The sequence below is a fragment of the Opisthocomus hoazin genome, chromosome 8, assembly GCF_030867145.1.
Source record: "Opisthocomus hoazin isolate bOpiHoa1 chromosome 8, bOpiHoa1.hap1, whole genome shotgun sequence".
Lineage (NCBI taxonomy): Eukaryota > Metazoa > Chordata > Aves > Opisthocomiformes > Opisthocomidae > Opisthocomus > Opisthocomus hoazin.
In genome coordinates this window covers 10,050,605-10,077,214 of record NC_134421.1, presented here as the reverse complement: position 1 = coordinate 10,077,214, position 26,610 = coordinate 10,050,605, and the positions used below count along the sequence as shown (strand labels likewise).

Here is a 26,610-nt window from a genome sequence, read left to right as displayed (position 1 = left end):
ATGGCCTCGATCTTCCGGAGCGAGGAGATGAGCCTGATGCAGCTATTCCTGCAGGTGGAGGCCGCCTACTGCTGCGTGGCTGAGCTCGGGGAGCTGGGTCTGGTCCAGTTCAGAGACGTAAGTACCGCGTGGCCAGCAAGCTGAGCCATAGGAGACGTCCCCCGGGGTGTCCTTGTGCTTCCCCCAAAGCACCTGGGGAAGGTCCACCTGCAGGGTGGTCAGAAAGCCCATGGAGAGAGCAGGACTTCCCCAAAGCTGATCTGAAAGCCAATCACCATGCTGAGACCCAGCCTGTTCCTGGGTCTCCATCCAGTGTTCTGCACACTCTACGCACAACCTTAGGGCAATTCCCTCTGCCACTAGAAAACTGGGGTGGGGGGGTATCTTTCCATGAGAGTTGGTCTATGACTCCTGCTGTCACAGCAAGGCTGGGTAGAAATGAGCCTGGTAAGGCCAAGATGTCCTTGACCCTAAGGAAACCCATGATATTTCCCTCCCCCCAGGAGTCCACATGATGCAGTGGTGTTGGCCGTCTGCACCAAAGGCTTTCATTCTCTGCTAGTGTTAAAAACGAGCACAGCAGCACGCAGCTGCTAGCTCCAGGCTTGTGTTCCCTCCTTTTTTTAGCTGAACATGAATGTGAACAGCTTCCAGAGAAAGTTTGTGAATGAAGTGAGAAGGTGTGAATCCTTGGAGAGGATCCTGCGTGAGTAAACGCTCATCAAACGCAATCGGCTTCCCGCCAACTGGTGGCATGGAATTTATTTCTTTAAGTGCTCTCCCACTGTGGAGCAGAATTAGTGACAAAATGGTGATGTTTTCATCTGAGCCCCTGGAAATTTTTGCATGCATCAGCTAATTACTGCTTTGCCCCATATGGGCAATAAATTGTTGCGCCTGTTTTAAAAACGGTTAAGTGAAGTGAAAGGAGGATAATTAGCTTATATAAAACCACAAGATAAATCTGGAGCTAGGGAGCAGGCTAATCCAGATAACCTGACTCCTACCCCAGCACACCAGCCATTGGCATGCTCTTCCTGTGGCCAAGGGCTTCAGCCTGGGGACAAATCCTTAAATCCCGAGCAGCAGAACTCATGGTGCCTGGTGTCCCATGGACTTGTGTTCTGTGAGCTCTGCACTCACCCCACCACAGCCACTGCGACAGCACTTGCTGTTGCCTGAGCTTGCCACATGCCTTGCTTGCTGCCCCAAGCACGGAGGTGCCATGCTGGCTGTTTGTGCAGGGGCTGAGGGCTGTGGGAGCAGCCACCATGACTGCGTGAGAAACAGCATCGTCACTGAGAAAGGAGGCTGCTAGGTGTTTAGTTCTTGATGGTTGTGTACACGCACTGGGATGATGGCTCTTGTATATCACTGCCTCTTGTGACACCTCAGTGTCAGGTGTCTTGACAGAGATTTTGGCAGCAGCTGGTGACCAGGATGATGCAGCAGGGATGACCCTGTATCAAGACATCTGTGTCCTTTCCTTGCAGGTTTTCTGGAAAATGAGATGGAAGACAATGTTGAGATGGTCAAACTAGAAAAGCATCCAGAGACCCCCCTGCCTCGGGAAATGATTGATATGGAGGTACAGAATTTGTAGCGGACTGAGGAGAGAGAGAAGGGGATGTGCACTGGGGTGTCTGGGTAATGTGCTCGATACAGCCCCCCCCCTGCAATGAAGGACCCTGCAACTGAGCCTGGCACACCTTTCCCTGCCTGTGGAGGTGCTCCCCAAGTTGCGGTCTCAGAAGTTAGGTCAAGGCTGGTCTTGTTGCATGTTCCTAAAGGAGCTCAGTCTCTTCACCGTCCCCTCTGAAAGATCTGATCCAACATATCATCCCCACAGAACCCCCTCATCATCATCCTCTAGGTAAGAATAAGACGGATTTTGGTGATGAACAAGGAGAATCGGCTTCACTGCATCAAAACCCCAGGGCTGTCTGTCCTGGTGGGAGTATGGTTGTGATGTAGTAATGCTGTGGCCTGACACAAGTATTTGTGCCTTGCTTTTGGATGTGCAGGGGTTGCTTTGTTCTATCCCAGCTGGAAGTTTACAGACTGGGTCATTTTTAAATGCTGCCTGTGAAGGTGACTAGGAAGGAAAATTATGCTTTCCAAGGGCTTCAGCTTAACAAGCAAGGTGTGTTCCTGGTGTTCCATCCTCACCTAATTTTTGGCCTATGGCTAATGAACCTAAGCTGATGGCCTTGTTGTAGGCTCCTTTTGTAGTCAGTAGACTGACATCCAGTCCACCTGGGGCCTGCGATGTCCTGTAGGGAACCACAGAGGTGCCAAGACAGGCTGAGGCACCTACTCCAGGCACCCACTTACCTGTGTGCGCTTTGGTTGGGTGAATTCTGTTTCTAATGCCAGAAGAGGGCAAAGCACCCAGTAGGGAATGTGGCAATGGGAAAATGAGGTGTCAGCATTGATGAATGTCTTCCTAGAAACTCAGTGTTAATTGACGAACTCATTGAATATTTCTGTATACCCCCTTGGAGAAAAACACCAATCTAAGGTTTGAGATTTGGTATCAGCCCGGTAAAGGGCCATTGGTCTACTTCAGAGTTTTTCCTGGATGTGCTTGGACCCTAAACAGATGGTGCTGGAGAAACTCGAAGCTGAGCTGCTGGAAGCCAACCAGAACCAGCAAACGCTGAAGCAGAACTTCCTCGAGCTGACAGAGCTCAAACATCTGCTGAAGAAAACCCAGGACTTCTTTGAGGTGAGAGGCCTCTTTGCTCTTCCAACAGAGATGTCCAAGGTTCCTAAAAGTAATGACATTTTCATTTGGTGTGTGTTGCTCTTATTGACTTTTAATCAAAACCCAGCAGTCTTTACCACAAGCCAGTATGATATGTTTGCAAAAGCACCTCAGTCACTTTGGAGCCTACATCTCCCTGTAAGTCAGTGGGGCTCAAGAACTTGGTTCCCAGATCTCTTTAAAAATGGCATTTATGCTTTGCAGTTGCTAAGATGTAGTTTACCTTTGTTTCTTTTCCCCTTTAGTCTAAATCTTTGTGGAAAGCTACCTTTGGGGGAAAAAATGTCCAGAGAAAAATGTGAAAATAGTTTTCAAACTGGCAATAATGAATGGCTTTTAAAACTAATGTTTTCCAGGCTGAAACCAATCTGCCAGATGATTTCTTCAGTGAAGACACATCTGGGCTGCTGGAGCTGAGAAGCACTCCTGCCGCTGCGGCTGCCAAGCTGGGGTGCGTCCTGGTGATGGCCCTCAGCTCAGCCAGGCTTCCCACCTGCACTGCATTGCTGTCACACTAGCATCAGCTGCTTGGCAGAGGCTGCTTGCCAGCCTATTCAGCATAGCAGTTTAGTGAAGGTGAAAGAGTGACTGTCCTCTGAAGTTATCATCAAAACTGCGGTCAGGTTATGAGTCGGTGGGATAAAGGGACTTTTATTTGCAGCCCACCGATTCCAGTGAGCCTTTAGTAGGTGTGGACTGAAAATTATCTTACAACTTCTTACCTGTGGCTTCTGGACTCGGGCAGCTGGTTACCAGCCTAGCCCTCAGTGATGGATGTCTAACCACAGCAAAAAGCCCTGGCATTGCTTGATCTGGGCTTTGTCCGCAATAGAAAATCGCGCTACAGTTGAGAGTTAGGGAAGTGGAAACACCACTGAGCGCAGGGCTGATGGTAATTCAGCAGCCAGCATAGACTCCAACAGCTTTCCCTTGTGTCTACGTCAACTCGGTGTGGTTAAACACGCTGATGGTGTTCTCCCAGACTGGTGTTTTTAGCTGCTGGTGCTGGTATTTCTGAAGTCCTGTTCGACTCTTGTGTGGGCAAAGCACGTGCCTGCAGAGGGCTTGCCTTGGTGGGTGCATACCAGCATGTCATGGTGCACTTCAAAAGTGCATTTTGGGGCTTTGTTGGAAAAGAGGAGGCAGTAAAGATTAAACCACCACTGCAAAGCTGCTACCTGCTACCTCTGTCATTCAGGCGCAATCCTTTAAGCGTCTCTTCATTCCTCCATTTCTAGCCAGAATTATTTCTTCTCACTTTTCTGTTCATCTGGGGAGGACTTACAATGTTTTAAAGAAGAGCAACAGGATGAAGTCAGCAGATTGAGGCTTGAGCAAGGAGATATTTCCTAGAAGTGCCTACAGCAGCAGCAGAGCCCTGGCTGTCACAGAATAGAAAACAAGAGATTGTAAACCTGTGTGTGCTACAGGTCCCGAAAGACTTAGAACGGGCTTGTAATTTATTTATCTTTTAACTCTGCTCAGATTCACAGCAGGGGTAATAAAGAGGGAAAGGATGATACCATTTGAGCGTTTACTGTGGCGAGCCTGTAGAGGAAACATCTACCTGAGGTACACCGAAATGGACACCCCCCTGGAGGACCCTGTGACGGTAGGTGCCAACCCGGTTTCGTTTCACACCGCTCCTCGTTGCGTGCCTCCACCTGCAGAAACCAAACCAGTACCCTGGCCATGCTGCAGCACCGGCTGCCTCACCAGAGCCGGGGTGTCTGAAGGCAGCCTGTAGAAGAAAGGTGGGAAAGCTTGAGGATGGGAGAAGTTTTTCGACGTTGCTTTTCCCTTTTGCCGTTACCGAGGTGGCTTCTTTTTCGTGCCTGGTTAAGGAGGATGTGAGCCCCAGCGGGGTGGCTGTGCTACGGCGACTGCCGGGGAGGTGGGCTACGGCTGTCCTCCCCTGGGACTGGCCGTGGAGGGTTGATTCCCCTTGGTGTCTCTGGGATGAGACCTGTGCCCAGGCAGACCTCCTGTCCCCTGCCTCTCCGCTCCATGTTGCTCCTTCCCCCATAACCCAGAGCTGCCACCTGTGCCGGGTCCCTGAAGCAGCATCTGGGGAAAACGTTGCTGCTGGAAAACTGGGGTGGGAGGAGAGGGAAACAACCCAGTGGAGAAGCTGCTTAAGAAACCTCTGTCTTTTCTGCACCTGATTCTTTGCACTGGTTGCGTTAAATTCTGCTTGAATTGCGTTGCAGAGAGAAGAGGTGAAGAAGAACGTGTTCATTATCTTCTATCAAGGAGAGCAGCTTAAACAAAAAATCAAGAAGATTTGTGACGGGTAAGGCAGGCTGGTGGGCAAGCCACAGTGTCTCCCGTGGAGGTGTTTACCTGTCAGCCTGGGCTGGCTGAATTTGGAGCCAGAGATTAGATCTCCGCGACCCCGCTGTCAGCTCTCCCACCGAGCTCCCTTCCACTTCTCAGCTCTGCTGCTCCTAATTATGAAAGCTGTCCATCACCTTGGCGCTTGGAAATTGAGGCCCTAAAATTTTCAAAGTGACTTGAAGATCTTGGGAGCTTCATTTGCTAGGTTTTTAACTTGGTACATCTTAGAAGGGACTGTTTTTTTAATAAACACTCAGCATCCTTCTGCTTAAAATCAGGGGCCCTAACTTGGGCACTGGGAACATGGTGATCCCCGACCTGCTCTCAAGCCTGCCTGCATTTCAGCGTAAGGAGATGATGCTGTAGTTTATTCGAACCTTCCCCAAGGCCTTTGGGCAATATCTGTGTAATTGGAGACAGAGCCCAGCAGAGAAATGAAGGCTTCATACAGCCTGCCTTGTTTCCACCCCATTAAGCATCTTGAAAAGATAATTCAGCCTGAATATTTTGTTACTCTTTCATAACGCTGATGACCAATGGGCTTAGTTGCAGTGTAAATCAGATTTGATGAGGGGATCTGTCTGCTGTCACCGAATCCATTTCAGGTACAACCCCTCGGCCAAGAGGGGCCAGCCAAGCACCGGCAGGAAGGTCGCAGGGAGAGGGTGAGCAATTGCTCTTACCCAACGTGTGTGCTCAGGGTAGGTCTTTCCTTACATCCTGCCTTTAATCAGAATAAAAGCAGGAAGATGAGTTCATCCAGCTGGCAGAACTGACAGTCCCATGAAGTGACAGACCCCTGGGGACTGTTAGCAATTCCTGCATTAGAAATGGGGCCCTCCAAGATGCCTTCTATAGGCAGTGGAGAGCAATGCTCATCCTGAGAGCAATTCAGCTCTCCTGAGGTGGACATCTCTGTCTATAAAGCAGCCACAGGTGCACAGACGGCTGGGGGAAGACCCCCAGGTATCAGTCATTGATTTCCGATCCTGAACCTCAGACATGGAAGGAGTTTTGCTGTCACCACTGTGCAGCATCAGTCTGCTGCTGCCAGTTGTCTTTGAGCTTTAGGCGAGTCTTGTTCTCTTTCCGGATTACAATTTCCTGCTGATGTCCCATTTCTCTGCCTGCTTTTTAGACGCTGTTCAGTACCCTTCTCCCCTTCTGCATTCATGGGCAGTTGCTGGCAGTGAACGCTTCCCATCGGATTTGCCGTGCTTCATTTTGGAGGATTTCTTTCCCCCCTGCAGCATTTTAGATTCCCTGCAGTCAGTACTTTTTTTCCCAGGGTGGGAGTAAAAGAACAGGCAATACAGATATTGATTGAACTTGGAACCTTCCAAACCAGAGGCACGACCTTCTGCAGCGGGGTGCAGCCAGGAGCCTGTGGGGCTGGGCAGCACTGGAAGTGTGAGCAGATCCCTGCGGGGTGGGCCATGATGTGCACAGCTGTTACAAGCTGGTGGCATCGATGTGGTGGTAGGTTCATAAAGAGGAACTTCGTCTGGTTTCTCTCAAACTGAAGCAAAACATACCTACCTAAGATCAATTCACAAGGTGTCCTTTGTGGTGCTAGTGCACTGGTTTTTGTTTATTGCCAACTAAGCAGGCTACGCTTGAAATTGTCCTTTAGGTCTTTTCTTCCTCGCTTCCAAATTCTTTGCTTGCTCATATGCACCTACACACAGGTGTTTTGCTGAGTGGCAGTTTTTGAAATGTAGGAATCCCGTGACTCTCCTTTCGCGCTCTGCGGGCCATCAGCCATCCCTGGTACACAGGTCAAGACATTCTGGTCTGGTCCATCTTTAAGGCCGAGTTAACTATACCTGAAGCAGATGGCAGTGTCATTCCCAGCCCCAGCAGGACATTTCTGCTTAGCACAAAGTCATCATTCATGACAAGTAAATATCCTGCAAAAATCATGGGACTGGTATAAGCCAGTCTCCTGCAAGGCAGGCTAAGGTTTGTTTGCAGAGCAGTGTGCCTCAGGTTACGCTTGTAGTCCCTGCTTGATTTTAATTGGTTACATTAGTCTGCCAATTTCATGAGCATTAAGTCCATGCACGAATTTGTTAGTGAAAGGTGTAGAGGGAGCAGGGAGGAGGCAAATGTCAGAATTTTTCTTTTTCTCCTTTTCTTGTGGCTGCCTCAGCGCTAATGTGAATACTAAACTGGGTTTATCAATGTAAGGATTCCCTGCTGATTTCTCCTGGAGCTTTCAGAGATGTCTGTGCCATTAGGGCAAAGCTGATACTCGGTATGCAAAATGGCTGTTAAAAGATCAAAGCAACACTGCTGCAATAACTTTACCGGAAACGGGGGAACTGCACAGCATGAAGGAATAAGCTTTCAAGTTTGATTAAAAATCCTTAATAAAGATGGACTAAGAGCTGTGAAGAATAAGAAGATGGAAATCATTAGGTAGGGTGAATAACCTTTGGAAACGAATACCAGGTGTTGAGTGAGGTGAGATTCAATTCTGGAAAGGGAAGTCTGGCTGGAGAGCATGTGCTTTCATTACGCACAGCTCTGGGCTGATCTCTAGGAAACTACTGCGTGTTTGGTTCAATTTGCAACTGTCCTCACTTGTGTCTGTGCTGGAAATGATTCTGGAGAGCAGGTGGTGCTATATCCTGTGCTCAGATGAAGCCAGAACACGATGCTTATCTGTACACAGAGCATGCACGTTTTTCCTCTCTTAAACAGGGATTGACCCCTGTGACCCTGTTGCATCTTCTTTTAATTCATCTCACGTGCAGAAAGGCAGCCCTTCAGCAACCCTAAGCCAGCGTAATGCCACTGCAGGATGGGGGACGTGTGTTGCCTTAGGCGGGCAGCAGATCTCCGCTCCGTAAAGAGGGGTGATCTCTTCCTGCAGACTCGTTGGGGCAATGTTGAAGGACAACATATAGAATGCCCTTGAAGTGGGAGGGATGGCACAGGCACTAGGCAGCACTGAGCAAACCGAGTAGGAAAAAATGGAGGGGGTCTCTCCTATTTTAGTTACTGCAGCACCTCCGCTCAGTTAAAGCTTGTAGGCGCAGACCGTTTAGCAGCACGCCTTGTGATCTACGAGGTCCCAGTGGGAACAACTTGCGCCTGCTCTTTGTGCACGAAGTATGCCCTGGGATGGTGCTTCAGGCAGGACAGGTAGCTGTACACTTTTCAGAAAGTCATACAACATATTTATTTCTAATTGGGTTCATACAGTGGCTTTACCAGTGGAGAAGGTCATGTTGTGTACTATAGATGAAGCAGTATACAATATCTGCATGGAGATAAGACCTTCACTCACATATTAGAAGTTCACATTAGTCCTTCTTATACCATGTTAAACAAACCAGCTGAATCTGTAAGCTTATAAGAGCATTTATACTGGCCTGGCCACATGTAACCTGACATAACGGATACCACTCTCAGGTGTTTAACAAAACCTCACCCGTCCTTCCCTTGCTCCCAAGTCAAGTTTGGCTAGTTTGTCTAGCAAAAAGGATGGACCAGGAGCCCATATGTCAGTGCTGACCACTGTATATCAGGTACCTTGCAGCACCTAAGACGGAGTGGGTTTTTTCAGCTAGGACAGGCGAAGGAATCATTTTTCTCATGAAGAGATAAAGGTACTTTTTTGGACCTTTCTGGGAGACCAGGCACAACTTTGTAGTGTGCAAGAAGAGCGTACTACCAGGTGAGGGATAAATCCTGGTTTCCCCATCTTTGAGCTGAGAAGAGTACAGAGGAAGAAAAAAATCGGTCAAATAAATGGTGTTTTCACTTCTCTCTTACTGAGGCTAGATTTCGTGCCACGGTCTATCCCTGTCCAGAGTCTGCCACCGAGCGCCGAGAAATGCTTGATGGAGTCAACACAAGGATCGAGGATTTAAACACAGTAAGTGCCAGCGGCTTTACTTGGGGTCTGAACCCTGCAAGTGGGACCTGCCCAGACATTTGTCCTGTCTGAGACCCTCTGGCCATGGCCAGATCCCAGGCTGGTTTCGGGAGCTGGCTGTGCAGAGCTGGCTGGGGACTGGGGATGAAGCCAGCAGCCCACAAGCGGTCCCCCCACCAGTTGTGGAGGCCAGTGCCTGTGCCCTGCTCTGCCCATTTACACCTCCCAGGAGCTGCTGGGGGAAAGACTCCCACATGAGAGGCTCAAAAACTACTTGCTGCTGTTGGATGTGCAGAGGTCAGAGGTTTAGACCTTATAATATGGGGCTACAGGGTGGGATCTAAGGTCGTCAGCAGGCTACAGGTATTGTAACCAAATTGCACATTGTCCAAAATGGTTTCACCTAGCTCTCACAGCATGGTTTCCTGCAGCAGCTCACAAAGTTATTCAGTCACAAGTGTAGCACAACTATTCTATACTCAGAGAGGACTCTAAAGATTTATCTATGTTTAAATTACGATTTGATTACCAAGGAAATCTCATTGTGCTTGTCACACTAGCAATGTAAAGCTGAAGCTGCTGTTACAGAAGTCAAATTCTCCAACCCCTTTACCCCAACATTTAACACAGGGCTGAAAAATATGACTTCAGTTGCTATGAGTGCTCACTAGCTTGTGTATCCATATACTGTATCAGGACTTCATGCCTTTTGGGGGGACTCCTCTCTGTGACCTTTGTATTGTCACACATGACAGTCAGTGTGTCCCGAGGCAGGAGGGAATGGACAACCTCTTTGCCTGAGGTGGCCCATCTGGCAGTTGACATCCTGCTGTCACCCCCTCCGTTGATGCCTGTGACTTCCAAGCCAGCACACAAGACTGCTTCCAAACTGCCTTTCACTCCTGAGCGTCGTGGGCAGCTAGTCTTCTTCAGTGCTTGTAGGCCACACAGGTTATCTTCCTAATGTGTTATCATCTCCATCGCTTATTTATGCACCAGCACTGTGGTGGCCATATGATGCATGGTGGTCCCACCAGGGCCATGAGCTGTAGCTCTAGCAGTGCAGGCATGCTCATGGATGTGATGTGCCCCAGGTTCATGGCATAGAGCTGCCTACATGAGATGGTAGGGTGGGAGAACAAGGTGAGATGTGACTAGTCTGTAAGCAGCTGGGTAAGGACCCAGTCCCACAGCTCAGTAACTCCCGATGGTCTCCTCTACACTTACAGAGGCTCGGGGCCATGCAGGGAGAGTCCTTAGCGAATAGCATTGTGCACCTGGTGACAAGTCCTCCTGTGTCCAGACCTTCACACACTGCTCTCCAGGATACACCACATGTTCATATGATTAGCTCCCTTTCTGCAACCCTCTTCCACCTGCCTTCCCCAAGTAACTGCTGAGTAGACCATGCCACCTGTGCCTTCCTTTCTTGACTGCTGCGTGCTGTGCTTGCAGGTGATAACCCAAACAGAGTCCCATCGCCAGCGACTGCTGCATGAAGCAGCAGCCAATTTGTGGTCCTGGGGGATCAAGGTGAAGAAAATCAAGGCCATCTACCACATCCTGAATTGCTGTAACATCGATGTCACCCAGCAGTGCGTCATCGCAGAGATCTGGTTCCCAGTGGCTGATGCTGTCCGGATAAAAAGAGCTCTCCATCAGGGAATGGTAAGAGACCAACATTTTGGGTCCCTGAAGTTGCCATCCAAACTGCATTGTTTATACCTTGAGCATATGTTCACACTTCTGTCTGTTACTGTTATGCTGGGGTCCCTTTTCTGTTTTAATTACCATTGAGGTTGTCATATGATTACTTGGCCTCGGGGAGTTTAAGGTCAGCATTAAACCTTAGCAGGTTTGTGATCGACCCACAAGAGTCATCAGTGCTGGCAGCTTTCCCTGAGCAAATCAATAGCACAGAAAATGGAAAAATATGGATATTGGAAAAAGGGTTGAGATGTAACACTCCTGAGCCCAGCTTCCATGTTGCTGCCTGTGCATGTTTGGACACTGACCTTGGTGCTGCGTGACGGATTCCTCTCTCCTAGCCACCCTGACTGTGTCTGTCCTTGTCACCGGATTTGCAGGAGCGCAGTGGCTCTACCATCGCCCCTATCCTGACCGCCGTACACACCAGGATGGCACCACCCACCTTCAACAGGACCAACAAGTTCACAGCTGGATTTCAGAACATAGTGGATGCGTATGGTGTGGGCAACTACAGGGAGATGAACCCAGGTGAGAAACCCTCAGCAACCTGTACCTGGCTTCCTGGAGCCTTTGAGCTCCATCATTACCCTAAAACACGCAGTCATTGCTGATTGAAAAATGTGAATCATATTTTCTGCTGGTAAAAATTGGTACTGTTTGGTGTGTAGGCATGGATTTTTCTCAGGCAAAGAATTTGGCTGTCGGTCTTCAGTGACTGATTGTGGCAGGAATAATGAACTGCACAAATACAGGATGGGGAACAAGTGGTGAGGTAGCAGCACTGAAGAAAAGACGTAACATCACAAGCTAAATGTAAGTTGAGCTTATCATACTGAGGCAAAAAAAAAGCCAAAAGGAGCTGAGAAAAATGTGAAACATTCATCTCAAGGAGAGCACTGAGAATGAACTGAGACCTAGAGTCTTTCTGACGCTAAAGCTAGTTCTGCACTAGATCTGATTGCCTGGTGAGTAGGGGGGGATTGTGGAGGCTTTTAAGGGCAGCAGCTGTAAGGAATGGTCCAGTGGGGTGGACTGCTTCTCTGCTGAGGTCTTGAAGTTTAGGAGGAGCTGAGCTTCTTGTCCTTTCCTTCCTGCAGCTCCATACACTATCATTACCTTCCCCTTCTTGTTTGCGGTGATGTTTGGGGACTGTGGCCATGGCGCTGTCATGCTGGCCTTTGCACTCTGGATGGTCATTAATGAGAAGAGCCTGCTTGCCCAGAAAAGCACTAATGAGGTGAGTATCAGGGAGCTGCTGCACCCTGTCAGCATAGGAGAAGGCTCATCAGCCCCATTTGATAAAGGGGGCATCCACCATCCCAAAGGCTGAGTAGAGATCCTCTGAAGACGCTCATGGGGCAGAGATTTGGTGCAATTCTGCCTAATTCTATTCAAGAGACCTGGATGGGCCCAAGGGACCTGAAGTTTCCTATGAATAATTGTACATACATAGATTAGTACAATCATGTCTCCTGTTCGCTGAGGCCCACCATTTGATGGGACTGCAGGTACTTTGTTCACTGGCACTGCCTTCTCCCCCTGCAGATCTGGAACACCTTTTTCAGCGGGCGCTACCTGATCCTGCTCATGGGCATCTTCTCCATGTACACTGGCTTCATCTACAATGACTGCTTCTCCAAATCATTCAACATCTGTGGCTCTTCCTGGCATATCATCCCCATGTTTAAAAATAGCACTTGGAAGTAAGTGGGTAAATGCAGGAAACAACTGAAAACACACCGAGTGAAGCATGTGGGCTTTCAAAGAAAGACACAGCAACTGCCTGTGTAGGGAAGGGAAGAACTCCCTGCTGTGGATGCAGCCATGAACGAATCAGAGGTTTTGTCTGACACACACAGACGAACTCTCTATTGAAATGGAAATGTAGACTCCCCGGGAGCACGCCTGTTTGCTCAGGCACTGATGTGCATAAAAATCTGCAGGTGTCTGGGACTGATGCATAGAGAATTATCAGGGTGATGGAGACTGTCAGTGTGTAGGACACATTTACACACACACACACACACACACCCCCCACACACGTGTGCACACAAGCCCAGGGTAACAGTCCACAGAAAGGCTGGAGCTGGTGACCAGTATCACGCGGTAGTCCTCAGCACATCTCACATAAATGTACCGTAGGCTTATATGGGGAGATACAGCTGCAAAGACCATTTCACTTTTCTTTTGTAGTAGCGATGTGCTTCTGGACAATACGGTGCTGCAGCTGGATCCGGCAGTCCCAGGAGTCTACTCTGGAAATCCATATCCATTTGGAATAGATCCGGTAATTAAATTGCTCTAGGATAATTTGTATGTCAGTCCTGTTTCTACATATCAGGTTCACCAGTAACTCCCTACTGTCTCTCCTGAAGCAATGCTCTTCTCTTCTTGCTCTTTGCCTGTTCTTTACATCGTAGCCGTGATGCTTTTCTTTAGCAATCAAGGATGCATATTGCTGACAGTTCTGCACAGGCAGCAGCAAAATGGTAGGCAGGAAGGAACTTCAGTTTCACTGGAGAGTGGTCTTGTGCTGCAGTCTCTGCTGTCACCAAGCTGCTGGACTCAGTTTCCTTACTTGAGTACTGAACCCATTCCAGCACTATCTCACAAGTCTGAGGGCAGAGTCCTAATTTCTATGCAGTGTATTTTTCATATGAAATGAGAAGCAAATGCCAGTATTAGTTTACAGATCTACATTTTCTTTTCTGTGTCCTATTTCCCTTTTCTTGCCATTCTCTCTTTATCACACATTGAAATGCAGTTGTTAACATCAAGCTTTCCTGTTTCAGTCTTCATGTCAGCCAATTAGTCTCTGCTCTGCTGCACGCACACTCATTTCAGCCAGTCACACAAAGAAGCATTGATTGGCCCTGGTTTGCAGAGACATCGACCTTGTAGTAAGTTTTTCACAAACCTAGCTCTAAAACTCTGCCCAGGACATAGGCAGTCCGGTTCAGGAATTCATGACAGAGGAAGCTGAATTTTCCGTACGTTGCCCTGACACAACCCTAATTTAGGTTAACCTAAACTAGCCCCTCTTCCACCCTGGCTGCTTGAGAGGCTGGGACACCCATCTGGGAGGGAGGAATGGCTGAACAAGTGCTGGCAGGGAAGGTGTGCGCTGCAAAGCACCAGCCCCCGTGTGGCCCCCTCTATGGAAATTATCCATGTCATCTGCCTGAAGGATGGATGGCTCTCAGCATTTTGCAAGTCCTGGCAGGATGGCTGAGGTGTATCTTGGAAAAGAAAGAGTCTCCCTGAGACGAGGAGGCTAGGCAGTCTCTTCCATGGCCATTGAAGAGGCAAAGCATGTTGGGCAAAGGCACATACGAATCCCCAAATAATCCTGTCTTCCTCCTTTCTGTTCAGGTACTATACTTAGTGTCTGAGAAGAGGTATCTACGTACCATCTCTGAGGTCAGAAGACTTTGTGGTCTAGGAAATTTTAGACAGAAGAAGCAGCCCCGAAGTTCTGTAGCACAAAAAAGGCAGGACTGAGAAGGGGCATGTGGTTACTGTTCTAACACAACTGAAAAATTAGTGCAGAGAGGCAAGCGTTAATCTGATCTCCGTGGCCAAAGAGTTGGAATGAGATTTTTTTGTTGTTGTTGTTCAAACGAAAAGTTTGCATTTACTCCGCCCTCAGTACTTCTCTGGTGAAGGTGGAACAAATTTCCGTAAAAGCAGAAGGGATTTTCTCATGCCTTTCCACCTCTGCTAAAGGAGGTGAATCAGCCTAAGGGCAAAGAATGACACTGAAAAGATCTAGGTTCTGCTGGCAGCTTTTGCATTGGTTTCTGGAGGACTGAAGCAAAATCACTATATCTTTTTAAATCCCTGTTATTTCCTCTGTTAAGGTTAATCATTTATACCTTCTAGATGAGAGGTTTAGCAGAGTGAAAAGTGTTATAAGGAACATCTAGATTTCTGTTGCTTGTTATCTTCTTACTAGAACTAGTACAAGTAAATTGCTGGTGTCAAAGCAACAACTTCCACAAATCTGTTATTGGTCAAACACCTGAAAATCTTGTCTTCTGTCTCTCTCTGCTCCTTTCCCCAAAGATCTGGAATGTTGCATCAAACAAGCTGACTTTCCTGAACTCCTACAAAATGAAGATGTCGGTTGTCATAGGGATTGTGCACATGATTTTTGGGGTGATACTCAGTCTCTTCAACCACATGTAAGTTTTTTTCACCAAGCCCGCTGCTGCAGCACACAAGTCTTCATCTCTAAATAGTGTCCTTCATTCAGAGAAAAACTCCTGTCTCGGACCAACAACTTGTTTTGCCCTTTTCCCCAGCATGAGTAGAAATGCCCTGTACACCAACTGACTCATGCCACGGCTGGTACACAGTGCTGTGTCTAAACGCCCGAAGGACAGCCGCCAGACTGCAGATATTCTCTTGGATAAACTCTCTTTTTTGCTTTATCTCTTACAAATTCTTTATTCTGCAGAAATACTCAACTACACTAAATTACAAATATATGGCACCTCCCGCTACTGATAGATTTTGTCTTGAAAGACAAACTCTTTTGGCCTAACACAGAGCACACTGAAATCTTGCACAGTCTGTGTGTGTGCGTTTCACCTGAATTAGTGGGCCTTTGGTCAGGATCTGTGGGTGTGCATGCCTATATCTCTGCCTGTACATTTTGCAACAAAGAATAAAAAACGGTGATAGAGTGGAGGGGCTGACACTACTGTCTTCAGAGACTTTCCAAAGCTGGAAGGCGTGTAGTGACCTTTAAGGATGGAGAGTGTTTGCAGATGACAGAAAGGAGGACTGACCCTACAGAACTGATTCTACACCTAGTTCTGACCTTCCTCAGCATATAATGCTTAACTTTGTAAATTGACAGTTTTGTGAAAATCGGCTTTTGTTTCAATGTAGTCTTCTTTTGAGGTGCTGAGATACTGGTGGGTCCAGTACAAAAACCTGAAGAGCATCAGTATGACAAAGTTTCTGTATTTAAATAATGACTTTCCTTGATAAAGACTGCAATTACAGACTTCTTTCTTGGCTAGCGATAGTTGTATGTTTCTTATATTATTTTCCAAAGACTGAGTAGTGTACAGTACTGCCATACTTCAGTGCAACCTTTTATTAATACCTAGTGTATTAATTGTAGTGATCTTTCCTGATTCTTTCCAGCTACTTCAAGAAATACATCAACATTATTCTTCAGTTCATTCCAGAGATGATTTTTATTGTCTGTCTTTTTGGCTACCTGGTCTTCATGATTATTTTCAAATGGTGTCATTTTGATGTCCACTCATCCCAGAGTGCACCTAGCATCCTCATCCACTTCATCAACATGTTTCTGTTCAATTATGGTGATGCTTCGAATGCTCCGTTATATCTGCATCAGGTAGGGATCAAGCAACTCAAATCCGCTGTAGCTGGTGTTGCGTTTGCAGCGGGTGTTGTGGAGAGTGGGCATAAAGATGAGGAACCGGCTCAGAAGCTCCATCACAAGTGCCAGTCCCGTAAGAGAAGTTTGTTCTGCTGGTATTCGCATTGGCCTTGTAGACAGGTAGGACAAAGAAGCTATCAATCAGTGATTCAAAGGAAACCTCATTCTCAGTGTCATGCTTACAAGACTGATTATGTAATTTAAGATACTTCTGGGGACAAAAGGAAAGAAGGGTGATTAGAGATGCAAAGCTGGGTATTGAAGATGTGCTGTCCTGAAGTCTGGACTCAATGCTAGAGAAAAAGCAAGCCTCTCTTTTCCGTGGTAATTTCCTATTTCTTCTTTGGAAAACTTGAAAATTTTGTATTTTCAGCTAAAAAATAGAAATATCTAGAGGATTTTCTGTCAGCATTTTGTCAGAAATATCTCCTTTGGGGAGTTCACTTGAAAAAAAAAAAAAAAGCAAAAATATCTCCCCTAAGAGACAACTTCTTTTAAAGTAATCTCTATTTTTTTTTTTTCTCAGAACATGGATTATTGTTTTTCTTACTTGATTTTACATCAGCAGCATCAGTGAAGAATCTGCAAGCAAGTGCTGCTTACAGCCACGTGTATGCATCTACATCTACACAGTTGCACACTCTGGCACTCCAACATGAGCTCAGTTTTAGGGCTGCTGCTGAGTCAGAGTTAGTAGTGAGCCCTGATCAGCTCCAAGTGGAAAACACAGTTTTCCCAGCCTTCAGAAAGTCCTTAGATAACGTTTTGCTTTGTGACAACCCAAAGCCTTTCCAAGATGGTAATTTTTTTCTAATGTTCCTGTCCCCCTACCTCATGAGTAACTGTCTGTGCCATCCACCTGGTTAGTCTGAATGCAAAGATTGTGTGAGACAAATGTAGAGCAAATCCTGGATTCCCTGCTTTCCAGGGGAAGGTTTGAATGACTTGGCTCCTACTGCAGCATTTCTGCGTTGATCAAAGCAAGGCAGACTCACTGGCTCACCCAGCGGTTAGGACATTCACTTGGGACACTGGAGAGCCAGGTTCAAGTCAGTAACATCAGGTTTTGGCAAATTAACTCGTTCCAACATGAAAGCCTTTCATCTCTGACTCTTCAGCCACCTCTAGCTGGCAGTGCTTTCTGGAGCCTTAAGCAGGGTACATTTATTTTCACGTCCCTGCAGACAGGGGAGACTCAACTGATACAGGGAGTATATCTGTTGTATAAAAAAGAATGCCATTTTATAGATTCAGGTTTCTAACTACAGATGTAGTTGCCTAAAGGAAGTAAAGTAACTTTTTGCTCTTCTCGTCGTTTTGCCTTTCAGCAAGAAGTGCAGAGTTTCTTGGTCATATTTGCTCTGATTGCTATTCCCTGGATGCTCCTTATTAAACCTTTCATTCTCCGAGCCAACCACCAGAAAGCGCAGCGCATGGTAAGGAATGTGGATCAGGCAAGGGGGGTTCAGTACGGTAAGGCAAAGCTGAGGAGACAGACCCCAAAAAGTGTTTGCAGTGATGTAATTCTGCTTTTCTCTCATCTCAGAGTTTCTCCAGTGATTTCAAACTATGCTTTATGGCACGTGGGCCGAAAGTGTGCTCATGGGCATTTGGCTGAGCCATCTAAACGGGACACAGGAGCTTTGCCCGCAAGGCCAAACCCTATTTGTTTGAGAGAAGTTAAGCTGACACTGAACTCTTTCAAGTGTCATTACCAAAACCAGAGAAGGTTTAGAAAGACTGCAGTGCTTGTAAAGCTAAGACAGAGCAAAGGACTCGGTTCCTGGTCCAAGACCACCACTAACCACTGGTTGACTGCTCTGTAGGGACCAGGTACCTGCGATGCTCCTGGCCTTGGAGAGTCAGCACTGCTTGGAGGAGCGGCTTGATTTAAAAGCTGTTGCCTGCTTTCCAGTGGTGCTTTCTTCCCTAAGTGATTGCCTTCACATTAACAGAGCCCTCTTTCCCATGGGCTCTGTGGTTTGCCCAGCTCTTCAGCACTTAACTGCGGCAGCTGGTTTCCCAGTTGCTCATTAATTCTCTCCTTTATTACACTAACAGGGCTTTACTTGTCTGTCAGGATTTACTTCTCTTTATAGTCAGAGTTAGTGCCTGGAGTACCTTTTATAGGGCACAGATGTTTCCATTTGAAGAAAGAGATGCTGGTTGTGCTCCGTGACCTTTTCCAACCCAGCCGCTTCTGACCTATAACTGAGAGCCAGGTCCCTAGGAGACATTTGCAGCCCTGCCTCTGCGCTGTAATTTCTTATTTTGCCATTCTTCTGGGATTTGGATGAAAGCTTGACATGGTTGACTCCATCTCCTGCTTTTATGCTAGTAACATCTGACAGCTTTTCCCCACCTCCTATTATGCCCCTGTATTTCTGTTCCTAATTTTCATATGTTAGCTGTCTGATCACATCTTACATTTACCCAGATTTATATGTTTGCCACAAAGTCTGTTCTCTATGCTGACATTCAGGTAAAGCAAAGATAAAGTGGGTACGACAATGATTACCACTGCAATAGGAAACAATATGTTATCATGAGACTTTGCCCATGAAACCTGCTGGAAGCTATAAAGAGTGACAGGACAAAACCTGACAGAAGCTGTGAGGTCCATATTTGGTAATGCTGTGTAACAGGATTGTTGTAGGCCCATAGTGCAGGGCTGTTCTTATGCTGCTTTGTCATTTCTGGAGTGAGGCTCAGATCAGGTTGTTTGGGCCTCTGGAAAAGCTCTGTAAAGAATGTTTACGGAGAGAAGATGGGCTGTCATGAGGTTTTTGTCAATTTAAAATGGATCAAGAGATCTGAACTGTATTTCTGTCTGTATCCCAGGAACTGTGTGGCCTTCATCAAGTCACCTGATCCTTTTGGGTTCCATTTCCCTTTCACTTGATGCTAATTCCTTTGATTTGCACCCATCTAATTGTGACTATCAGCTTTAATGTGCCTCAGTTTCCTCATTTGCCAAAAGTGATGGATCTTTTCATGGCGGGTGTAAAGGGTGCATTGTGAGACTAGAAACTAGGTCCAAATTAGTTGGAATCACTGGAAAATACTCTAGGGTGGAAAATATGTAAGTATTATTAGCCATTTGGTGGGAGTACTCAGTTTCTCTGGTCCATGATGACTAACTATTGTTGAAATTGTCCTTGTGTTCATGATATAATCCTTCACATGTTACCCATCTTGAGGTTATTGATGGAGTTCTGTGCCATGGTCTGCTTCATTTTGGTATCAACCTGTAGTATGATGCGAAAGACATATTACATTTTGTTTCTGAAAGATTCAGTCTCAAGTCGTCTCAGGAAACTCTGGAGATGAAAATCAGGTAGATGTCCCAGAGACAAATCACTCCAAGAAAGCCTCCCAGGGAGACAACAGTGGTGGCCATGGAGGACATGAAGATGATGATGAAGAGGTAAGAAAGTGCGGGCAGAAAATTATTCAGGCAGACACAACAGTAGAAGACACAAAGTCAGGCAGAAGGCTTTTGCAGAGTTGCCAGCCCTGCTTTCTGACAAGATGAGATGACACACTATTGCAACAGTTTGTGTTTCCAAATAGAGCAAGCTTTGAATTTTCATAGAATTAGTTCCTCTAAGTTTTGCCTTTACTTTTGCCTGGTGAGGGCAGGCATTCTTACAAACCTCAAGCTTTTGTTTCCCTGGGGGTGGTTGTTTCACATCCACATTGCACCCAGAGATGGTCAAGCCTTCCCCAAGAATCACGGAGTTTTCCTTCCTTTAAATTGCAAAGCAGCATTGAGAAGTTGGCAGCCTGCAGTGTTGGCTAGGGAGAAAAGTCTTCCTTTGGCAGATACCGTCAAGGCCTTCTGCAGTATGAAGCAACACAGTTAAAAAAGTGACAAAACTGTTTGTAGCAATTGGGAGTACCAACAATATTGAGTGTGGATATGGCTGGCTGTTCCCAGACACAGGCAATCTTCACAGTCTTAAAAGATATGCTTACCCAGTGATATCTCCCAAAATGCATATGCCAATAGGCAGATACCCTGAGAAACCCTATTTTATATAAGAATTTCTGTCTCTACAAGAAATCACAAAGATAAATAGCAATTGGATTGCCATGTTATTCCAGATTTGAAATTGTAAGACTGGAATATGAGCTGGTTCCTGAACATTTGCTTTTCACTGGAAATATATTTCTCCAGGGAGAATGTATGGGAAGATCATAGAGAACTGACAATTTTCAAAGCAGTCTTTTTATCTAGGAACTATCTGTGTGTTGCTCAGGACGTATCAAGGAAAAGGGAGGAGTATGAAGAGCCTTTCATGGAGTGTTGCTCTGCCAGGAAGTCCTGAACTAAGAACTAGTAAAATGCTTCTGGTTTGATGTTGTTTCAGTTCAATTTTGGAGATATATTTATCCACCAAGCTATCCATACCATTGAATACTGCCTTGGTTGCATCTCCAACACAGCATCCTACCTGCGGCTCTGGGCACTGAGCTTAGCCCACGCACGTGAGTGATTCACTACCTGTTAGTTACCTCACCAGCAACTCCATGCCCATCGGTGCTTCTGCCGGTGTTTGATTATTGCTCCATGAAATCAAAGTCCTCCTTTGTAGATGTTTGTGTCTCAGAATGTTTTGCTTCAGGTCAGATCAATCCAAGCTTTTCATGGTGGCCGTCTCAGTTTTCAGTGGTGATCCCTGGCAGCTATAGGTCAGGCAGCTCCTGACCACATTTACTGACTGGGGCCCCTTCCCATGCTGCTCTGTAGCCACCCCTCTGGAATAGTCCTCATGGTGTGTGGTATGGCGGGAGGTGCAGTCCAAATGAGTAGAATCATAAAATAGTTTGGATTGGAAGGGACCATTAAAGGGCATCTAGTCCAATCCCCCTGCAATAAGCAGGGACAACTTCAGCTAGATCAGGTTGCTCAGAGCCCTGTCCAACCGGACCTTGAATGTTTCCAGGGATGGGGCATCTACCATCTCTTTAGGAAACCTGTTCTAGTGTTTCATCACCCTCAGCGTAAAAGATTTCTTCCTCTTATTCAGTCTAAATCTGCCCTCTTTTAGTTTAAAGCTATCAGCCCTTATCCTTCACTACATGCTCTTATAAAAAGTCCCTCTCGGCTTTCTTGTAGGCCCCCTTCAGGCACTGGGAGGATGCTATAATTTATCCCTGGAGCCTTCTCTTCTCCAGGCTTAACAGCCCCAACTCTCTTAGCTTTTCCTCATAGCAGAGGTGCTCCAGCCCTCTGATCATTTTTGTGGCCCTCCTCTGGACCCGCTGCAAAAGGTCCATGTCTTTCCTGGGCTGAGGGCTCCAAAGCTGGATGCAGGACTCCAGGTGGGGTCTCACCAGAGTGGAGTAGAGGGGCAGAATCACATCCTGTCACCTGGGTAGTCCAGTCTATAGAGGTAAAGGCAGTATGAGAACCATAGTTTCCTTTCCCAAGAGGCACTTGCTATAGCCTTCGAGTATGCCGATGAAAGTCAAAATGACTTGGCACAGTTATTTTGATTGGGTTCAGCAAACCAGAAAGAAAAGTTTTTATTTAAGAACTCCTGGAATTTGTCATTTTCACTGGGATTTTTTCCCAGCAACATTTAGTGGAACGTCATATTCCATGATAAATGTGCAGCATTTCAGTGTCTTTTGATTTACGATAAAAACAAATGCTCAAATACTAGGAATTGCCTCAGGCTGGAACTTCAGATTTTCAACAAGTTTAATTTTTCTGAAATATTCCTTATTAATATTGCTGTACTGCCTCTGGCTATGAGTTGCGCCTGCCCTAAAGAATTTGGAACACAAAAAGGAAAACAAAAGGGGGGGCACGCCATGGATTGACAGGGGTGAGCTGTACTTGTTGGCAGAAATGAGCTTAGTTAAGGGTCAAGTGGAAGCTAATACACATAAGTTTTGCATGGAGGACAGGTATCTAACTGAAATAAAATAAACCAACAAAAAAGCTTAGCTAAGGGCAGTCCTATATGTTATGTCAGAATTCTGCCTGGAAAACCACCACATTCCTTTTTGGCCTGACATACTGTCATTGACAGGAGTATTTTTCCCTGAGGGCAGCAGTTGCAAGGGATCCCTTGCATCTGTTGTCACCTAAAGTAACAGGTCGTTGAATCTGAATATGGCTCAAGTGCCAATGACTGGCGAAACGGAAGGCTGAATGGTGACTGGAGCATCTGAATGGAGATGAGCTGGGCTACGTTCTTGCTTTGCCTGTATCGCGAGGGAAATTGCTCAAACTTGAATCTATCCTGTGTGACTGGGGTAGTGAAGTTAGGAGTATGTTATTGAGCTGACAGAACACGTCAGGTATACCAGTGCTGTGAATGTTGATAAAATCCTGTGCAGGAAAAAAAACTTTACGAGCATGCAAGCAACCTAAACACTAACACAGCCTGCCTTGGGCGGGACCAACCAGTTGAGTTGTCTTTTTTTTTCCCACCACAGCTTCTCCATGATACCCTAAGAGAAGTGGTTCGGAGAACAAATGGGAATTACACGTCTCCTGTGGGTCTTAGCTAGCATCAATCAGTACAGCTTGTAACCTAGTCTGTGCATGGATTCACTATGTCAATCGATCATATTCACTGGGATTTAGCAGCAGGCAGTCCTAGAAGGCTCTGCATACTGCCTATCTGCCATGCTAAAGAGGTGCAAATTAGACTGATGACTGTGTCCTGCCAGGGTAACAGCAGTCTCCGTGGTGTACTTGCATGGACTTGTGATGCAAAGCCAAGCCAAAACAGCACCATCAGCTTCTAATACAGTAAAAAGGAGCAATGGAAAACAATCTGCATCCACTTTCCAGACATCTTGGAGAGGCAGGGTGGCCATACATGATTACTGTCATGTACATTTTATTGTCACATACATTTTATCCTAGGCCAACTCATCGAACTGGGAAAAATGGGTGAACTGCCAGACTGTGTGCTGTGTCTGTCCACAGCTGCTGCTCAGCACTATTTTCCCTTTATTTCCTTTTGCAGAACTGTCAGAGGTCCTTTGGACCATGGTGATGCACAATGGGTTCAACAACAGCAGCTGGGCAGGCCTCATCATCATCTTCATCATCTTCGCGGTATTCGCAGTGCTGACAGTAGCCATCCTGCTCGTCATGGAGGGGCTCTCAGCCTTTCTGCATGCCTTGCGTCTGCACTGGTAGGTGGTGTGGTCTTTTGGAGCTTTTCCCAGAGCAGTCTTTGGGAGGGATCAGGCTGTGGAAACAGGTGGCCACACCAGCAGGTGTTAGACACGTTCCACTAGTACCTATGCATTGGGACATCAGTCCTCTTTGGCAAATGAAGTGAGGGAGACTGCTCTAAAGGGAGGTCAGAGCTCCCTGCTCCATCTCTGAGCTGCTCCCTGGAACAACCTGCCTGTCCTCCTGAGCCTGTGGTGGCTGTGGGCATGCGTGGAAAATGGCAGCCTGCAGTTCTGCCCTGGTAAACACGCAGAGCCACCGAGGCCACCTTGACCTGCATGGTAAGGCCTGAAGGCACCACAGCCACACCATTGGCTGTGTATCCCACCCAGGGTTACCATCAAAACAGACAATTGGAGATGACCTATGGCAGCAAAAGTTCCACTGGGGCTGCAAAACCTGCTGAAAATCTGGGTCAACGCTTGTGTCATTAGCTCGGGTTGAGCCGCAGGCTGTTTTGGCTTTGTGGCAAACCAGTTTCAAGTTAGCTCGTGTCTGTCTTAACTAGACATCAGGCAAGGACAGCAGTGCGGACGCACCATCAGGCTGGTATGTAAAGCAAGACCAAGGTAACAAATCGCCCTTCACCACCACTACAACTGGGCGTCCCGCCTGAGCACCCAAGCTGTGGCCTTTTTCGCCGTGCAGCATCCCACCACAAATGCTGCCAAGGCAAACCGTGGTGCATTTTCTTATCATTCTGCGGGGAGCGGGAGATGTCTGCCTCCCACCAGAGCGTGCAACCAGCAGGCGGTTGTCCCAGCTCCCAGAGCCACTGGAAGAAGTGTAGTGGGCAGCAAGGTCCTGCCGATTGGCCTCAGCGTTTCCAGGCTGACTGGTGGAAAGCCAAAGCTGATGCATGCCAGGTCACTCCCTGGACTGCCTGTGTCCTGCCGCTGGCTCCAGAAGGAGCCTACGTTCCTGACACAGAGGCCACCAACTCTTGTGGCCTCCCTTTTCCCATGGGGGCCATGTTTCAACCTCTTGGCTGGCCTTAGGTCCTGCCAGCGGGCAGCATTGACACCCCCCTCTGCTCCTCCCCAGGGTGGAGTTCCAGAACAAGTTCTATGTGGGAGCCGGGTACAAATTTTCTCCGTTCTCCTTCAAGTACATCATTGATGGCACCGCAGAAGAGTGAAGCCAGTGCATCACTGCTTCGCTCCTCAGACAAGGCTCTGTTTTCTTGTGGTCGCTCACCCACAGAGTGGACTGTATGGGATGAAACAGAATAGGATGCGGCCCTTGAAAGAAAAGCAGCTGTAGATGAAAATGTCCTAGCTGCATTCATGTATACTGCTGCATCAGCTGAGAGCTGAACTACGTTGGCCAGGCTGGCTGGACCCTTGGCCGAGTATCCCCACCGATGTCTTTGCCAAGTACCCAATCCTCAGCGTTTGATCGGATCAGCTGCCTACTGCTTGGTTGAAAAGAGGAGATGCAGCTTTTGAATTAAATTGGTTATTAATGATCAACTCGCATGTGTTTTGCTCCATTTACTGCCTTGTCTTTGTGGCGTGTTCCTTTCCAAGGAAAATATGTTTCAGCCGTTGTTTCAAGCTGTGGCTGATCACATGACAACGATTAAGTCCCTTATAAGATTGCAGCCCTTCATTTAACACACAGTGCAAACCAGCCCAAAGACAGATCATCTTGCAGGCTTGCAATTTTCTACTTGCTTTGCTATAACAACCCTCTTTTTATCTGATTTGCTCCAGGGCTTGACAGCACGGGATTACAGACTTTTGCACACGTCATCACTTAACAAAAGTGTTAGTTTTGAGCTGTGTAAACAAAAGAGTGCGCCAGTTTCCACATCGGCAGCCAATTTATTTCTCTGTATTGACTTGTTTCTCACTGGAGACTGCAGATGACTCCTCCTGTGCTGTATTTTTCAAGATGGGTTGTTAAAGCAGACTGTGTAAAAATGCTAATACTGAATGAACAGAAAGAAGAATCAAAACAGTTGAGATAAATTTGCAGTATTGATGTACTGTGATCTTTCCCAAACATGAATTACTAATCTTTCAAATTGAACAGTGTTAATTGTAACAGGCTATATTTTTTTTTAACCACGGAGGATGTAAAATCCCAACACAGCACCCCAATGGCTTTGGAGGTGACAGTGCTCCCTTCATCGAGTGTGACCAAACAAGCCCTATTTTCAAACCTGACACCCCTGATACCCAACTCCACTGAGCAAACCCACCTGGCAGTGTTCCCAGCAGGACACATGGTGGAATAGTCCTCATGGGCTGTCAGGCTTGAGGGCCACCTTCCTGCTACAGTGACCGGGGAGAAAACACAGGCCCGAGCAAAGCAGTGGTTCCACTTTTTCCTGTGTGGTCTCAAGAAGCCATACTGGTGTTGGGCACTGGTTGCCAACAGAGCCCCATTTTTCCCTTTTAACAACAACTTGGATTTGAAGCAGCAGCTGGAGCTGAGAAGAGGTGGGCACAGGAGTGTGTCCATGACCCACGAGTGGCCTCGCACCACCAGTTCTTTGGGCACGGGTAACCTACGGCACAGACAAAAACACACCTGGACATGAATGCAGCTGGTGCCATGGTTGCTCAGCGTGTGCACATCACCTTGATTTCTTCCTTCCAGCCTATTTTGTTTATTCCTATTCAGGAGAAAAGCTGTCTTGAAGCAAGAGAGGCCACACTAGTTTGATGTATTACCAGACGCAGAGAAAACAATTTGTTTTAGGAAACAGTGGGTGGATTTTCTGCACAAGCATGTATTTTATCTTTATTGCACTCTTCCACGTGATTGCAAAGTAACTGAGAAGATGATTACCCGAAACAGAATATCTGTTCCTTTTAGAGCTTCTTGGTGTTTTGCTTTTTGTCTGAGGTTTACATTTTAAGCAAGAAAAACAAGTTATCCTGTGAATACTGCAGGTGACAGGATGGTCTGTTGTTTACTGTACTAAACGGTGATTCAAGCATTTGGCTGAATTCTGTATTCAGCGCTCCCTTTCTGCGCACAGCTGAATAATGCAGCAGAGCTTGTGGCTCACTTGAGTATTTGTGATACAGGGATGGCATTTCCCTGCTCCACAAGAGGACCAAGCCCACTTCTAATCAGTGAGAATTCAGGTGAAATATTGCTGAGAGGCAGGCTGTTCTTAGACACTTTGAGGAGAGCCCTGGCTTTCATCTGGGTTGTTTTTAAGATTTCTTTAAAAACACAGAAATGTTCCAGAGAGTGCCTTGTTTTTAAAAGGGTTTTGTGCCGAAGAGGAGGGGGATTTTGGAGCAGAGCAGTGATTGTCCGTTTCC

General features: G+C 46.9%; 1 protein-coding gene across 2 annotated transcripts; it reads left to right on the top strand.

Annotated features, from left to right (window-relative positions):
* ATP6V0A4 (ATPase H+ transporting V0 subunit a4) lies at positions 1-24,464 on the top strand. 2 transcript variants are annotated; one of them, XM_009944309.2, is made up of 20 exons: positions 1-117; positions 628-706; positions 1,494-1,588; positions 2,603-2,728; positions 3,124-3,218; positions 4,253-4,379; positions 4,978-5,060; positions 8,897-8,990; positions 10,446-10,658; positions 11,078-11,228; positions 11,798-11,937; positions 12,246-12,403; positions 12,894-12,987; positions 14,766-14,884; positions 15,858-16,074; positions 17,448-17,555; positions 19,412-19,546; positions 20,493-20,610; positions 23,112-23,283; positions 24,371-24,464. In XM_009944309.2, exons 1-20 carry the CDS (start codon positions 1-3, stop codon positions 24,462-24,464), a joined length of 2,535 nt encoding a protein of 844 aa, XP_009942611.2. The 2 variants fall into 2 exon arrangements, with proteins under 2 accessions (XP_009942611.2, XP_075284112.1); XM_075427997.1 differs by lacking the exon at positions 19,412-19,546.
* Positions 24,465-26,610: the final 2,146 nt, after the last annotated feature.